General features: G+C 42.7%; 2 protein-coding genes across 4 annotated transcripts in view; one reads left to right on the forward strand and one right to left on the reverse strand.

Moving 5' to 3' along the window:
- The window catches only part of MANBA (mannosidase beta), a 148767-nt gene extending 148420 nt beyond the window's left edge, over window positions 1-347 (forward strand). Inside the window, exon 26 of the transcript XR_003001993.1 lies at window positions 96-347. The gene's annotated coding sequence lies outside the window, so the exon portion shown is untranslated. The remainder of the gene's footprint in view (window positions 1-95) is intronic.
- NFKB1 (nuclear factor kappa B subunit 1) overlaps window positions 1-17827 on the reverse strand; it is a 101472-nt gene that overhangs the window by 11933 nt on the left and 71712 nt on the right. For 2 of the 3 annotated variants that reach the window (XM_024736069.1, XM_024736068.1), the window contains exons 11-18: window positions 16436-16579; window positions 15068-15157; window positions 13191-13376; window positions 11875-12016; window positions 8164-8278; window positions 1543-1744; window positions 942-1111; window positions 504-606 (exon numbers count right to left, since the gene is read on the reverse strand). In XM_024736069.1, coding sequence (XP_024591837.1) covers window positions 504-606; window positions 942-1111; window positions 1543-1744; window positions 8164-8278; window positions 11875-12016; window positions 13191-13376; window positions 15068-15157; window positions 16436-16579 — 1152 coding nt within the window. The remainder of the gene's footprint in view (window positions 1-503; window positions 607-941; window positions 1112-1542; window positions 1745-8163; window positions 8279-11874; window positions 12017-13190; window positions 13377-15067; window positions 15158-16435; window positions 16580-17827) is intronic. The other variant, XM_024736070.1, reaches the window with a different exon arrangement.

The raw sequence follows: 17827 nt of genomic DNA on the forward strand, positions 1-17827 counted from the left end.
ACAGCCCAACAGAAGCTAGCGATGTTTAGTGCCTGGTACATGACAGTACTCAACACATGGCCCACTTGTTTTTTCCTATTACTTTGGCTTCTCAGGGACCTTTCTTGCAAAAGGAAGTCTTTAAATCATTTCTTATACCAATAAACTTTTCCTTCTGAGGACTTGTGACATGACCTGAGGTGGATACTGCTCCGAATTCTACAAGGAATTCGATTCAACGTTAAGAAGATCTCTTGTCATGGGAGTCAATGAAGACAACCCACATCCAAAACAAACAGGTGAACTGGAGAGTAAAAACTAACGTGACTGTCAGCACGAAGCCCAGGATTACTAGTCCAAACGGTGCCTCTACGGCAGCTGAATGTGATTTGCCAGAGAACTTTTATTTACTTGTGCCTTTCCGCAGCGGGTCTGTGGCTTAAGAAGGTGGCATGGCTGCTCTACCGAGGCTGGGTTTGCATTCCTGATGACATTTTCCATCACCGACCGCCAGGCTCCCTTACCTGCTGCCTTGAGAAGAGCTGCCAGCCTCGTGGACCCTCTCCCAGCTGCTATGTGCAGGGGTGTAGTTCCATCATAGGTGGTGCTGTCTACATGGGCATCACCCTAAAATCCCCCCACACAGAAAAGGGTTAGTCCAAGGTTCTCTTGCCCTTTTTTCCCCACCTCCCCGTCTGCATGGCTCCCCAGGTCATATTACCAGCCCTGTTGCTATTTTGGGCAGGCTCTGCCATTGAAGAAATCCCCAGTTAGAAATAACCAGGCAAGGGGTGCCGGGAGAACCTGAGCTCCTATTCTGAAGCGTCGAGTAGATAGAGTAGATGTTACAAAGGTGGAGCAGAATGTAGGGAGATAACCTGTTCGCGGCATCATTCTCCGAAAAGATTTCCCCCAATCCCCTTTGGGAATTGAATGCAAAGGCAGGTAAGCGCATCCTTCACCTCCAGGAGCAGGCAGCCGGCCAGGGAGATGTTGTCGTGCTCCACGGCCAGATGCAGCGCCGTGCGCCCCGACTTCCGCTCCTGAGCGTTGACGTCAGCCCCTGCGCCCACGAGCAGCAGCAGACACGGCAGGCTGTTGCTCATCATGGCCTCGTGAATGGCGTTCAGACCTGCAGCCCAAGCACAGGCACGGTCACGGGGAGGGAAGGCTGTCGGGGGTCAGCGTGTCGAGTGCCGACAGAATCTCTCCTTCAGACAGTCTTTACAGGTGCTGTAAGTCAGTTGTTCTGCATGTAAACCCAGACTCCTTTCACGTTCTCAGGAGACACTGAGCGCATATAAACATTCTCCGAATAACGGATGCTTTCTACATACCAAGACTGGTGTTTGCTCAGGCCTTTGCTTTTTCCTCCTACTGACTGACTATTCCAAATCATCTTTAAAGGAATTAGCTACAGCCAGCAATGGAAATTTCCAAAAGAGATGATGAATTCTAAGTGACTGAGGAAAGCACTTTGGGGTGCCAATCAAATAACACACATTTACCAGAGAGCTGCTTTTTGTGTAGAAAGCAGACAGAGAGGGTTACACCGTCTCTTACCTTCCCCGTTGGGGTGGTTGATAAGTTGTGCTGCCTTCTTGTGCTTGAGTAAAATGCTGAGAATTTCATCGTGTCCTCCTTTGGCAGCCAGGTGCAAAGCAGAGTTACCCGAGCGGTCCAGAAGGGTGAGGTCGGCCCCGGCCCTCAGCAAGTCCTCCACCACAGCCTCCTGCCTGGTGATCACTGCCAAGTGCAAGGGTGTCTGGCGAGAACAGGCAGGAGATGACACTGGTCAGCGGCATACTTGTAACCCACAGGCTTATGAGCTGTGACTGCAATAGGTGGAGTGATACTGAGGGGCCATTTCTCATTCCCAGATTAACTTCTCACCTTTGCAAATGAGTTACTCTCTGTTCCACATCATATGCTAATGAAGTATTGGGATGGCCAAAAAAGTGCCTTTGGTTTTTAAAGTAAAAACAAGAGACACATTTTTCATTTTCGCCAAGAACTTTATTGAACAACGTATTCACCCTTTTGTTCCACTACCTTCTGCCATTTTTCAGGCAACTTCATAATTCCATCTTCCCAAAACTTTTTTTTTTTTTTTGCAGTACATGGGCCTCTCACTGTTGTGGCCTCTCCCGTTGCAGAGCACAGGCTCCGGACGCGCAGGCTCAGCGGCCATGGCTCACAGGCCCAGCCGCTCCGCAGCATGCGGGATCTTCCTGGACCGGGGCACGAACCCGTGTCCCCTGCATCGGCAGGCGGACTCTCAACCACTGCACCACCAGGGAAACCCTATCTTCCCAAAACTTTTTAATCTTTTTGCACGAAGAACTGTTCCAGGTGCCTTTTACAGTCTTCCAGGTAACTGAAATTTTTTCCATTAAGAGAATTTTGTAAAGACCGAAATGAAATCTGAAGGTGTAATGTCTGGTGAATACGGCAGATGAATCAGAACTTCCCGGCCACGCTGTAACAGTTTTTGCCTGGTCATCAAAGAAACATGCGGTCTTGCGTTATCCTGATGGAAGGTTATGCATTTTCTGTTGACTAATTCCAGATGCTTTTTGTCAAGTGCTGCTTTCAGTTGGTCTAACTGGGAGCAGTACTTGTTGGAATTAATCGTTTGGTTTTCCAGAAGGAGCTCATAACAGAGGACTCCCTTCCAATTTCACCATATACACAACATCACCTTCTCTGGATGAAGACTGGCCTTTGGTGTGGTTGGTGGTGTTCATTTCACTTGCCCCACGATCTCTTCCATTCCACATTATTGTACAGTATCCACTTTTCATCACCTGTCACAATTTGTTTTAAAAATGGAACGTTTTTGTTACGTTTAAGTAGAGAATTGCATGCAGAAATAGGGTCAAGAAGGTTTTTTTCCCTACTTAACATGGAACCGAAACATCAAAGTGATTGACATAACCAAGCTGGTGCACATGATTTTCAAAGCTTGATTTGGATATTTTGAGTATGTCGGCTATCTCCCTAGTGGTATAACGGTGATCGTTCTCAATTAAAGTCTCGATTTGATTGCTATCAACTTCAACTGGTCTACCGGTCCGCGGAGCATCGTCCAGTCAGAAATCTCCAGCACAAAACTTCGCAAACCACTTCTGACACGTTCGATCAGTCCCAGCACCTTCTCCATACACCGCACAAATCTCGTGTTTCAGTTGCGTTTTTACCTTTCTTGAAATAATAAAGCATAACAGGCCGAAAATGTTTTCTTTCCATCTTCAATATTAAAATGGCTACACAAAAAAATCACCAATTTTGATAAGTCTTTTTTTAAATGCATGCTGATATGACAGCTGTCACATACAATCTAACAAAATTGTTTTGAATGAAGCTAAAGACAACCAAGTGCTGTGAGAGCCGTCTTACGGAAAAAACCGAACGAACCTTTTGGCCAATCCAATATATTTACTGGACTAACAGTTGCTCAATTATCAAGATTATTTTTTATATTTACAATTCTTAATAGCTTTCTTGTTTCTCACTACAGCCAAGTGATTGTTGATATGTTAACTCATCTATTAGTAAATTTAGTTTTCTTGAATTTCTAGGAGTCTACCTTCAGCTGAAAAATCATATGTTAACAAATCAAATCAAGGCTATGGTTTTACTGAAGAAGTTTAAATAAACTGCCCGATAGAAACCAATTAACAAAGGTGCTGTCATTCTATACTGACATGGAAAAAAAATGTGCTAAATTAAAAACTGCTGTTCCGTGGACTGGCTCCATGAGACCAATCGATAGAACTCTGTCACCCCCATTTTAGAGGATTCTCAAAGTCATACTAGGACCAGAGAACTACCTCTCACTAAGAGGGCTCAGATGGACAGACAAGCTGAGTTGCTGACACCTAATAAGTGTGTAAACAGTCCATTTGATTACCCTGCCCACGAGGCAGTACCTCAGTGAATGCAAATGAGATGTTTTGAAAACTAAGTGTTTTCAAAATCAGTTAAGACAGACACAATCATGGAAGTATCTTTCAAAGAACTGAGGCCACTGACACAGAACAGCAATGTATTTTTATACAAGTCAGTCTATTTCACAGAAGCCTGTGAAATCCAGCCTGTCTAGTGACAATTTGCCTAAACTTTCCTTCTCAGTAAGCAGTTAGTGGCTGTAGCAGTGACAACAGGTGGGCCACCAACATCCTGGCCGGGGCGCGGCACATGTAATCAGGATGAAAGATGCTTGTGCTGCCTAAGTCTCATTACGGTGATTATTTTTTTTATAATTAATTAATTTTTGGCTGTGTTGGGCTTTGTTGCTGCGTGCAGGCTTCCTTTAGTTGCGGCGAGTGGGGTCTACTCTTTGTTGCGGTGCGCGGGCTTCTCATTGCAGTGGCTTCTCTTGTTGCAGAGCATGGGCTCTAGGTGCGCGGGCTCCAGTAGTTGTGGCACACGGGCTTGGTAGTTGTGGCTCGCGGGCTCTAGAGCTTGGGCTCGTAGTTGTGGCGCACGGGCTTAGTTGCTCCGCGGCGTGTGGGATCTTCCCAGACCAGGGATCGAACCTGTGTCCCCTGCACTGGCAGGCGGATTCTTAACCACTGCACCACCAGGGAAGCTGCTACAGTGATTATTTAATATAACAGAAATGGATTTTTTTTCTAAATTTCCACTCTCACCCTTATTTTTTTCATCCCTTAGAACTACATCCTGGCTTGAAATGAATCATGTCCTCAGAACTTTAGACATTATAGCCAAGAGCCTTCCTCTCAAAAAATAAATAAGTAAATAAAAGCTGTGTTTATAATCAGATATGTTATTTGGGAAGATGGGAAAAGGAAAGAGAATGATACTGGAAAAAAGATCTGAAATCACATGATACCATTCAGAGATTTAAAATTATCTGTAGTTTCAATATAAGTTTCATTTCATACAAAATCTCTTACCATGAGTAAAAAAAATTTTTTTAAGTTTTTTTTCCTATGATCCCATGAAGGTTTTCTATGACATTTTAGGCTTTAGATCTTAAACCCCGGGATTATATCTTAAGCAATTACACAACGTAGGAATCCAGGGACTTTTCATGCCATGCCTGCTGGCATACGGACTTATACAGACATTCTGCAGAGCCAAGTACACAAATGCCCCAGCAATCTCACTCCTGTCTGTGTATCTGACACAAATCTACAAGGGCACATGGGTGAGACTCTTCACTGAAGTACTGTCTGTGCAGGTAGGAAGAGAGAAGCTGGTTCAGTGTCCACTGTTGGGGAACAGGTACATAACAGGTGGAAGATGTAAACTATGGGATCCTCTTCAGGAGTAGAAACAAGGAACTAGCTGTACACACAGGTGCGTGGATAAATCGCATAAGCAGTGAAGGCAGAAATATAGTGACATGTAGCACAAAGCCACTTATGCAATTAAAAAATACGTGCATGAAGAACTATATGGACACACACAAATGAGTGCGTGTAAAACTGATGAAACCCAAATGAGATCTGTGGATTCTATCAAGGTCAGTTTCCTGGCTTTGATACTGGACAAGAGTTATGCAAGAAGTTACCACTGGGGAAACTGGGTGAAGGGTACATGGGACTCCTGGTACACTTTTTTTTTTTTGTAACCACCTATGAATCTATAATTGTATTTAAAATTTAAGGAAAAGGTTTATGCAGATCGGGAGCACTATGTATAATATAATGTGGACTCTGTGTAAGGATATACTAAAACATCTATTTAAAGTTATATATTTTTTTATGTAACCAATACCTGGGAAAATACTTATAAACACAATAGTTATATTTGGGAGTGGGGCTGGGAGACGTATATGCTGCCAGGGAGGGTAACCTTGATTCTCTAATGTATATCCTTATGTACTATTTTAAAAACTATGAACACATATTTATAATAATTAGAAACATTAAACAATACATGCGTAAAAACCCCACTAATGTTTTACAGGAACATATGCAAATAAAACAGCTGATATCACACACACTGGAGTTGTTGTTTATGTTGTGCGGAGGGAAATGGGAGAGGAAAAGAGGGTTTAAAGGGAACAGGTTTCAGAAGTATTTTCAGAAAAATCTTAACCCTATGCACTTGGATTATTTTGAGTGTGTCTTTCTCTAGAGGGTGGGTGGCAGAGAGATTTGATCGTGACAGATGGCCACAGAAATGTACTAAGATTAGTGAAAGGTATTCTGGGAGAATGTTTAAGACAATTGCCAAATAATCCAAATTGCTTAGGGAACTAATTTCCCATCACGAATAGCTAAGAGGAAACCTTTACAACAGATAAATGGAAGTCTAAATCTTAGTGGGTTTCTAGTTCTCAAATAAAAGTTGCCATTGGGTGTGTGTGTTAAGACCTAAAAGGCAAACCAGGGGGATCCCGAATCCTTGCCCATCAGTGAGAACAATGTAAGGTGGGGAAAACGGACCTGCATTCTCCTGAGACTCCCCAAATCAGAAGGCACACAAGTGTCAAAGGTGGTGGTTTGAGAGTTTTTGTCTCCAGCACACTGGAGAGTCTCAATATATGTACCCAAACGATACAGTAAGGCGTCTGGCACATAATACATCACAACTACTAATATCCTGTTGTGCGGTGTCCTTTGCAGGTCCTATTTATAAACAGAAAAACAAGCAATTCCTTCAATCTGACCTCCAGGCAGTGAAGTTAAGCTGCCTTCGAAAGGAGGACTGAGAAGTGACAACATCCCATTTCTAGTTTTATTTGTACACTTGGGATGGTGAAAAGGGACAATCAGTCCAAAAGCCTGCGAGAAGCAAGCTCTAAGGGCCAAATGACTTTCCAAATACCAGCAACACCCAAAATGGTATGAAAATCTGAAGAAGCTATCCTTTAAATATATATCTAAAATTAGACCTCATCCTAGTTATTTTATGAGTCAGCGAAGAATCCCCAACTTCATTTTTCCTTTGATCTTAAGCATAACAGCCAAAGAAGAAGCCTAACGCCTTACATCCATTACTTTCCCTTATCGGGAAACACCTGTCCACAGATAAAAATCTATGGAGAGATACATGTAAACACTTCAGGACTTCTGCTTTGAGGAAATAAAAATGATTCACATCACCTGCTTTAAAAAACTGAGAACTGGAACAGAACCTTTACTGTGTACATAATTATGCATGATGGTTTACTGTGTACATAATTATGCATGATGGTCGTCTGTATTTTTAGAGTAAGGGATGTGCTTGAATCAGGCATCCAAGCATACCACAGAGGCCAAGGAAGTTTGGGAAGTCACTCTGGTTCGTGTGAAGGGAAGGAGAAAACAGGAAAGCCGAGAAGGCGGCAAGACCAGGAGGCTGTAGAGAAGACTGACGGGGCCGGGGAAAGGCAGCAGGAAGAGAGAGTGCCCCGGGAGGGAGGAGGGAGCAGCTCTGGAGAGCGGAACCCTGCTCACGTACGTCCTGCTTGTTCGGTCCCTTAGCCAGACAGGTTGGCCCAGGTCTGCCGGCTCCCTACACCCAGCATCCAGGCTTTGGTTCTGTCCAACAGTTTTAATCTCCTTTTCTCACCTGAAATCTGCATGTGCCCAACAGGCAGCCTAACTGAGTCTCCAGTCAACTCCCCTATCTGAAATATTTGAAGACCTCTGTAACAGAGGTCCTCAAGCTGCTTTTGAACCCACCTAATTTCTATGTAAACCTGATTTGGGCAAATCCCTTTGGTGTCCCCTGTTTTCTTCACCTTGAGCTTTCTGTTTCTGAAAGACACTTTTTCCTTCTCAAACAACCTTTTTACCTTTCTGTATTCTGATTCAGCACCCTTCATTTGATACGCATTTAATCTAGATGCTGTCAACATGTTTAGCAGACTTCAAAATTCTTGTAAATCACTAGCTTTTCAAACTTAACTTTTTTCCAATTGCATTTTTTCTTGACAGATGTGACATATTTATTCTATGCTGGATCGACTGCTTTGGCAGATTTCTGAAGTTTAAAGTTTGCAGTCCCCCAGCAGGCATTGTGGGGTGATTGCTATTACACCCACAGATCAAAGGATCCTAATTCATAAAAGAACATTCCCATGTAACGGGCTTTTAAGATATTACCTTCAGAGACATTTTGTTTTATTAACTGTTAACGTTATATGCTACTGTTAAGAAACACACGCGTGCACGTACAAACGATGGATTTTTATACAGTTGTCTCCTTGATATTTCTGCTTACCTGGTAGAGATCATTTCTCATGTTGATAATTTCTTCAGCAATCAAGCCGGATGTGACTTCTAGCAGATCTCTCACAAGCTGAGCATGAAGGTGGATGATTGCTAAGTGTAAGACACTGGAACAAAAATATAGTGGCAAGAATCAACTAGACTGTTCATGGAAAGAAAAAAAAAAAGATTCCCAAGGTAGGATTAGACTCACAGACTGTATCTGGCTCTCATACCTAGTTTTCTTTGGCCCCCAAGTGTCTCGAATCTATGAAACATCTTGTATCCAAGGTGGGGAGGCTTTACTGCCTACTTATTTCCAGTACCTGCCTGCTCTCTGGTCTCTGGGGGCATTCAGTTTGGACCCTTGAGGTGTAAAGGAACCCGGGCTTCGAGACAGAGAACCTATGTTCAAATCCCAGCTCTGCCTCTGTGCCTTGCACTTTCTCCTCTGACTTTTCCCTGACTTACCCCGACACACAGGTGACGTGTGTAAAATGGCTGCGCTAGGATCTGTTCAGAAGAGTGTAGATATCTCACGTAGCTCTGCCACCTCCTCCCGAATACAGTGTGGTGGCTTTTTAAGATCTTCCTAGATCCCAAGAGGGGAGAATGGAGTCAGGCTCTTAACTATTGGGAGAAGACTCTAGACGCAAACTTCTGAAGGAACAATGTAACTGTATCTCTCCACCGAGTTAGTCCCTCTGCCTGGAATGGTTTTGCTCCTCTTCTCTGCCTCAGCGGCACCTCTTTATCCTTCATATGCCAGTGCAAACCTTACATCCTTGGAGAAGACTTCCTCAACTTCCTAGGCAGAGCAAGCTGTCTCCCCTCAAGTTTACTGCTTGGTTGAGCGACTGCAGTTTTCTGTACCTCTTCCTCTCTGGCCTGTGATCCTCTCAGAGGCTGGTTCCCTCTGGGTCAGCCTTATAGCCCTGGTGCACAGTTTAGGCACTAAAATAAGGATGACTGAACAAACTTAGGGCGAACACTAATGAGGCTGAAAATATTGGCAGGTGCCAATCATCACTCCTAGGAACAAATTTTTTTAATTGTTAAAAAAACTTAAAATTAATTGGAAACGACTCCACAATAAAAAGTGGCTACTATTTGTTTAGAGCTTCTAATACCAGACCACACCGAGCACTTGACATCCATCATCTGACTAATCCCAACCATCTTATGAGGTAGGTGATATTATCCTTATTTTTCAGGTGATGAAAGTGAGACTTACGGGTATAACAGAACTCAATCCGGGTCGTATATTAAGTCCAGGACTGTCTTGCCCCAAAGCCATCTCTTAATCCCTTAAGCTCTCCTGCTTCAGGGGCTCATGGGCACTGCTCTGTAGAGTTGCAGACGCACATGTAGGAGGATGAACCCTCCAAAGTATGGACAGGTTATGATGCCGAGCACTCTGAGGATCCCAGGGAGGCAGTACATACGGGATTTGAGGCACAGGCTGGATTTTCTCTAAAGATATTAGGTGTCATTTTATTCAGGCCACCTTCTTGGAAATAGCAAGTGTATATTACTTGGGATTAACATTGACTCAGGAGAGCCTGAAAAACTAAACTGTGACTTTGTTATTTGAGAGATTTTTTAAATGAATGATTTCAGGGTTTCAGTACTGTCTTTTGAACCGTAGGGCTGGAAGAAGACTGCTGAAAAGGGCCCAAAGTCTGACGCAGACATGATGCACATATACCAAGAAAAAGGTCGTACTTCAAAAACTGCCTAAAAATTTCCATGTGCAGCTCAGCATTTTGTAGCAGAAGTACATTCCCCCTCCCCCATAGATTTTCACACCCTCTTGGGAATTTCCCCAGTACCAGAAGCTTTTATTATTTTTTTTCTTCATTGTATTTTCTGTGATGACTAACGGCCACAGGATTCAGATTATTAGCTGAGTATGATAAACTCAGTGAAAACAAGGGACTGAGCTGTGAAGGCCAAAAGCTATCCCTTGTCTATATTCTTATGAGGACTCCTCTTTGGTCTCCCCAGGTCTCACCCCTCTGGCCTCCAGCTGCGACAAGCCCCGTAGGCCTGCTTGCGTGAGTATGTTTGGGGTCCAGGGCGGGGACTCTAAGGGTTCATCTCCTGCTTGGGCAGGGAAAGCCACCTCCCCAACCTCTCCACATGCATCCAGGTCCTTACACACATCTATACCTTCCCCTCAGTGCCCTCACCTGAATGCATGTGCCTGTGTCCCTTTCCACAATCCTCCCTTCAAACACCAGCAGTCCCTTTCTAACTTACCTATGCTCGTCTTTCTTAGGCTCATCAGCAGGTCCCTAGAAAAGTCACCTGAAATGCTACTGTCCTGTCTTGGTTAACTGCTTTCTCTTGTGGTTATATGCTACTGAATGCTAAATGGATTATTTAACCCTGTAAAAACATTCTGCTGTTCATGACTTTACACAAAGAAGGCTGTACTGGTTCCTCTCATACTGTATTAACAAGGCCAGTGGTTACACCACATCCTTGGTTAAGCTGCAAGGAATGAGAACAAAGGTCTCTGTCTGAAACCCTGAGGCTGGCATTTTCCTAAAGCACTTGGTTCAGTGTTTAAACTGAGGTTTAAAACACAGCGCCCAAGAGCTCTTCCACAGAGAAGGATTTCTCATTGCTGACCCTATTTTGGGAAGGTTTTAGATAAAGCACTTGACTTGGATTTGAGGGCTGCTGTCACTCGTTATTTTTATAGGCTTTTGAGATCATTTTAGAAGTCTCAATGAAAGGACTAGGAGAACCGTTTTAGAAAGAAGCCAGGTGTCTTTGCAAATACAAGCTCAGTAACACCAGGAATGGGAAGCACGGTGCTTGGAATGTTAGACTCCCACACAACGCGGGTTAGGGCAGTCACAAGACTCTGATTCCGTCACAGCCTGGTGACCGTCAACAGAGGCAGTAGTAGAGGAACCAGTAACTGGGAGAGCATGACAACGGCCTCCTAACGATTTTGTTGCTGCTGTTGTGCTGTCTCTACTGGGCTTTTCCTTGAGAATATTATTATGACAAATATGCAGCGGGGATAACAAGCGCTTTAGGGATTTGGTAAGACCAAATTTTATTATATTATTCGAATAAATCAAGCAAATATTCCTATTCCAATAAACAAGTGCTTGTTTATTAAATATGATTCTAAATCGTATTCCAACAAGTCAAGCAGGGCTTTTCAAAGAGTACCATTCCCTATATACACTACCAAATGTAAAATAGATAGCTAGTGGGTAGCAGCCGCATAGCACAGGGAGGTCAGCTCAGTGCTGTGTGACCACCTAGAGGGGTGGGATAGGGAGGGTGGGAGGGAGGGAGACGCAAGAGGGAGGGGATATGGGGATATATGTATATGTATAGTTGTTTCACTTTGTTATACAGCAGAAACTAACACACCAATGTAAAGCAATTATACTCCAATAAAGATGTTAAAAAAAAAAAAAAGTACCATTCCCCACACCCATCTTAGTTTTCTCGCCCAGAGTGCTGTACTCTTAGATGAGTATCCTGGCTATTTTAGAGCCCAAGTGGTGAGAGCCACAGGACAGGAGAAGGAGATTGTGCCACTCAACCTTATTGACACATTATTTTCCTTGAGAGGGTGTTTCAGTTGCAGGACCCAATAACTTTGATCAATTCTCATTTCTAGCCAGCATGCATACAATACTTTTCTCTCTTCGCCCCTTTAAAACAACCCTTGTTTGCAAAAGTCCTGACTTACCTGTCCCCATTCTCGTCCTGCACTGCAGTGAGATGGCGCTGGACAGCCAGCAGCATCTTCACATCTCCTGTCACTGCGTAGTCAAAAAGGGCATTGGCATGCTGCTTGGCAAGCTGCACAGCCTTCTCCAGAAAGAGGTTATCTGCAAGGCAGTGGATCACAATCACAGTTGAGTTTCACTATACCTGCTCTACAGGAATGCCATGCTTGAGGCCAAGACTGTCGGCATCAGTGTTCTGATACCCGGAGACACATCGACTTAGTGGAAAATGCTCCTTTTGGGGCTTTTGGGTTGTGTTCACTAGAAAAAGCACAGCTGGACATTGGCTCACTGACAAATATAGAGGCTGACCTCAAATAAATCTGTCTACAGTTTGTTCGGGGAAAAGAAATTCAGAAGTTTCTGTTATCTTAAGGGGAACAATCAATCTCCAAATAATGTTAACTGGGTTTTGCCACAATTGTAAATAAGCTCTTGGTGAAATAATCCTTCATGGGAGTCTTGAACGACTCTCGTTAGGCAAAAAGTGTCAAAAATCAGTCTCTGCCGCAGAGATACAGACTCTCCGAGAGCCACTGGTGTTTTTGTAAACTTTGCCTCCTGAAGGTCAATGGGAGGAAAACTGTGGCTTGCAGGTCAAATCCTGTGTGTGGCCTGTTTTTATACGGCCCCCTAGCTAAGCATGGTTTGTACATTTTTGAAGGGGTGTTAAAAAAAGAATATGCAATAGAAACCATATGTAGCCCACAACTCTACATATTTATTATCTTTCTCTTACAGAAAAAGTCTTCCAGGCATAATCTAGGATGACCTAGACCCATGACACATACTCTAATAGGTTCTGGTTCCAAATATGCACTGTCCCTCCTAATCCTAATTCGTCAAAGAAGGCATCAGGATAAAGGGAAAAGTCCTTATTTTCAGGCGAAATTCCACTTCAGTATGACAGTCGAGAGAAGGGAGACTGTCAAAGTTATGCAAACTGCTCTCTCTTATCTGTGGTGGAAATGATTTAGGTTCTCTCTCGTGATACCCTAAAACTGCATGACGACGACTGGAGAAGCATATGTAAATTTATGTACTTTATATTCAAAGGTAACACTGGGACAGTGGAAATCCCAGTGTGAATAAAATAACCTGGCACATGCTTTTCAAAAGGCACACAGGGCTCTGAAGAGCACGCTGAACTAGATGTTGATGCATCGCCTTGAGGTCAACAGAAAATAAACCTGTCTTCTGGAAATAGGTTGTCCACCTCGAACTGACCCACGCCCTCACCAAGCAGTACAGTGCAGTCCTCTGTGTGCTCACTCACCCTGGGAGCTGTGCTTCTCCTCCTTTACTCCTACTGAGTACGCCAGATCAGCCTCAGTGCCCCGCCTGCAGGACTGTTTATCTTGCTTGGTGGTCTCTGCTGCCTGCCCGGAGAGATTTATGGCCTCTCTGTCATCACTCTTGTCATAACCTTCAGGGTCATTTTTAGATGGGGTGTCTATGGTTCCTAAGATAAAAGCAAAAATTCAGCTTTTCTTCCTCAGTGAAATCTATTAATTAAGTTATAATTCACTGTTTCAGCAAAGGTCAGATAAAGGTAGGAGGCAGGGTTACTGCAAAGGGAAAAGAAAAACAACAATTTAAAATTCCTTTTAAAATGGTCATAAGTAACACGTTTTGGAGCTATTCTAAAGTCACTTTCAAAAAACTTTTTTTAAATTGAGGTATAACATTGTAATAATTTCAGGTGTACAATATAATGACTCAGTCCTTGTACAAACTGCAAAATGATCACCACAGTAAGTCCAGTTAACATCCATCAGCATATATAGTTACAAGTTCTTTTTTCTTGTGATGAAAACTTATTTAAGACCTTAAAAATTTTTTTTTTTACATTTCTAAAAATGTACACCTCATTCTGTTTATCTGTAAAGGAGAAAAATGAAATAAAGCTCTTCTAGGAATTGCAAGGAAGTGGAATTTTTAAAGTTCTTGAAAACAGAGCAGCTATTTTTTTCCCTAATGCTCAAGCAGGTTGTGAAGATGTGATCTCAGTTCACATTCTTTGGTGTGGGAGCTATCCAGTGCACTGTTTCTGATCACAATCTTTCAGGTCCTACTATGCTACCTGACAGCTACTATGAGAACACCGAGATTTTACAGGCAGACCTGGTTCAAATCCTGGTTCTGCCACTAACAGATATGTACCTTCAGTGAGTGAATGATCACTTCTGAACCTTGGTGTGCTCTGTCTGTAAAATGAAGATACTAATATTTTCCTTACAGAGGAATCATAAAGATTACAGTTAAAACATGTAAAAGCACCTGACGTAAAACAGGTGTTGAAATACATGAGAAGACCTTGTTGTATTATTTCTTCAATGAGTACACTAAAATGGACATGTAATAGAAGTATGAACACATCATGTGACAACTGCTAATTAGGGGATACATTTTTTTTTGTTGTAAATTTATTTATTTTATTTATTTATTTTTGGCTGCACTGGGTCTTCGTTGTTGTGCGCGGGCTTTCTCTAGTTGTGGCGAGCAGGGGCTACTCATTGTGGTGCGTGGGCTTCTCATTGTGGTGGCTCCTCTTGTTGCGGGGCATGGGCTCTAGGCATGTGGGCTTCAGCAGTCGTGGCCCGTGGGCTCAGTAGTTGTGGCTCACGGGCTTAGCTGCTCTGCGGCCTGTGGGATCTTCCCAGGCCAGGGCTTGAACCCGTGTCCCCTGCATTGGCAGGTGATTCTTAACCACTGTGCCACCAGGGAAGCCCCCAGGGGGATACATTTGATGAGAAAAGACCATCCCTCTAAACCTCTAAGTGTCTTCAAAAGTGTAGTATTTAAGAAAAAAGAGAGAAAACAGCTAAGTTTGGTGACTTTTTTATGTTTGAATAGTCAAGTCTCTCTATATCCCTATTTAATGTTCTTTTCTTTCCCCTGTTCATGCCACGTACAAAGTAAATGTATAAATTTAAATATAGTATCAGGAATAGAATCTATACTCTCCACAGGAAATAAGAATTTTTTGGAAAAGAAGTATCTTCTTAATTTACTGGCATTCATCGATTTTTTTTCAAGATAATGTTGTGGTGAGTAATGATTAAAAAAACAAACTTTTTGGCTTTAATTAATTTTTAAATAATTTTTTTCATTCTTTTCTCAGTACTAAAAAAAAAGAAAAGTGTTACTTACCATGCTTCATCCCAGCATTAGATTTAGTGGTTCCAGGGTGGAAGGTAATTCCACCATATGTAGGAAATCCATAGTGTGGGAAGCCATACCCTGAAATGGCGAAACAAATGAAACCTCGTGATGATTTTTTAAATGAAAAGAAACTCAGCAAACGTTAGTGTCCCTCTCTCTGGTGAGAACAGGCTTTGGTGGGCCCGACACGGTCCTTCTGTTGAGACTTAGTGATAAGGCACATCACCGGGGGTCCTGGGACGATCAGAATTCGACTCTGGCCAGGTTACATTTTTGGCAACCCAGGCAGAGCCCAGGCTCTGGGCAGCGTGGAGGAGCTCATGCTGGAGAAAGTCTCCCACTCCTGCATGGAGGGGAGAGGGTAATGGTGAGTGGCTGCCACCCAGACTCAGACTTGCTGACACAGAAGACAGTAAAGTAACCCCTGGAGGGAAAAACTGAACAAAACAAAATACAGAAACATATACTGGTTCCTCAAGAGAAACATGCCCCCACTGGTTACTCTCATGCGTTTCTGCTGGAAGCACAAGCTGGTAAAACTCTGGGAAGCAGTGAGTGTTAGTTGTCATACTCTCTGACATAGTAATTTCACTTCAGAGAATCTAATTTACAAAAATTATCTGGAATAAAAGAAAAGCAATGTGGATAGAGGAGTTCAGTGCAAACATTTTAGATAAGAAACAGGAAATAATCTTCAAGTAAGTTATACTACAGTTTGTTCATTTGATGAATTATTACAAGTCATTAAAATGATGCTTAAAAATGATGCTTATGTAAAATTTCTATTACCATCGGGAAATGCTTATGTTAAACCGTTAGGAAAAAGCAGCATACATGACTCTATACACAATCATGATAATAAATAGGTCATACGAGTAAATGGATTAAAACTATGCAAAATAAGGATCACAGCTGTGCTTGGAGAAATGTATAAATATGTATTATGATGTATGTACCTGCCAAAAAACAATAGTTAATCTTTGATGGCAGGATTTTATGTATCTACAACATAGTGCAAATATAATATGAAACCTTTCCAATGTTTCCAAAGAATACCAAGACAACTGTACCAAAAAAAAAAAAAAAAAAAAGGAGGGGGGAATATACCAAAATGTTAAGAGGTATCCTTTGGGTAACTGGCCTTCGTGACTTTTTTCCTTCTTACAGTTTTTGGTATTAATCTATCTACATATTATAAGATGAACATGCATTTCTTTGGAAAAAAGTTTGCTGGGAAATTTTAAGTAATGTAATATATCATGTTCAGTAATGTCACAACACTCAACCCACAGACAAGGAAATCTAGGAGAAGAAAATCTGCCCTTTCAGATGTGAAAGAACAGGCTTGGTTCGTACCTGGGCCGGTACTACCAGCACCACCGCCTCCACCGCTGCTGCCGAACATGCCTCCACCTCCAGCTCCCGCCCCACTGCCGCCACCGAAACTATCTGAGAAATTGGGCATGAGCTTCTGCCGTTTCCTCTGCACTTCCTCTTTATCTGTATTTAAAGGAAGAGAAACCAGAGGAGAAAAGATTGATTCAGCTCCACTACTAGCCACAGAAAGAATACTGATTCTGATGGTATTTTTAAACATCTTAAAGGGAAATAGAAAGCACCCAAGGAGGAAGAGATGCCAAATGTCAAGAAGCATTATATTTATTCCAATAAGCACAAAGACCAAGAACCAGCCTCAGAGGGACCACAGAACAGTACACACCCAAATTCTCTCTGCCATTGTTTCTTAAGTCCCCCGTGTCATTCAAGTTAGTGAGAGACTAGACTGCCCATCAAAGATGAAGAGACTGAAAATACTGAATGAGAACAACATTACTGAGCATTTTCACTTGGTCATACAAAACAACTGTTACTAATCAGCTAACATTTATTATGCGTCTACAATGACCTAAGTGCTGAGGATAAAGAGAAGTATGACATCATGTCTTTGCTGTCAAGAACCCTCCAATATAATTTTAAGGTTGTAGGGGAAAGACTTAGAGACAAAGCACTAAAATGCTACATATGTTAAATCCATGGTGCCAACTAGGGTTCCAGGAGTTCAAGGAAGGACTTCTAGGGAGTCTCTGTGGGCTGGAAAATTCAGGAAAAGGCTTCCCAGAATCAACTGTGTATCAGGAGAGGGCAAAGGGAGGATGTTCTGGGAAGGGGATGTAGAGGGAAAGTAACGAAGGAACCAATGTGCACTGCGTGCTTATGAGAACAGCAGTGGATCAGCTTAGCTGAAGTGAAAGTTTAGTATGAGGAATTCTTGAGAAATGGGGCTGATTGGGACCACATTGCCAAGCACCTGGATTATGAACCTAAGGGATTTAATTTACAGGCAGGAGAGCCATGGAACGTTTTTGAACTGGGGAATGCCATGCATATGGTGGTATTTTAGAAAGATTCATCTGTCACTGGTGCATAGGATAAAATAAAGAGTCAAAGTGAGAGGCAGAGACAGTGCAGACATTAGGTGTTGGAGGCTGTTCCTTGGTGGTCACCACAATAATAAAAATGCGTGCATCCCAGAAAGACAATAAAAGATGGATCTGTAGTCATTGGTAACTCGAGAGTCTAAGACTCATGCAAGTCTAAGACCACTACTTGACTAAAATACAGTGATGCCCTCTGAGATTTTTGATTGGCCAAGTCTAGATACTACTGAGACTTTCCCCCCTCATTCCTCATGTGGTTGCTCTGTTTTTCTTTTGCTTCTCTCCAGCTCCACTGCCCCTGTGAGTTCTG

The sequence above is a fragment of the Neophocaena asiaeorientalis genome, unplaced genomic scaffold (assembly GCF_003031525.2).
Source record: "Neophocaena asiaeorientalis asiaeorientalis breed wild unplaced genomic scaffold, Neophocaena_asiaeorientalis_V1.1 scaffold7, whole genome shotgun sequence".
In the NCBI taxonomy this organism is placed as follows: domain Eukaryota; kingdom Metazoa; phylum Chordata; class Mammalia; order Artiodactyla; family Phocoenidae; genus Neophocaena; species Neophocaena asiaeorientalis.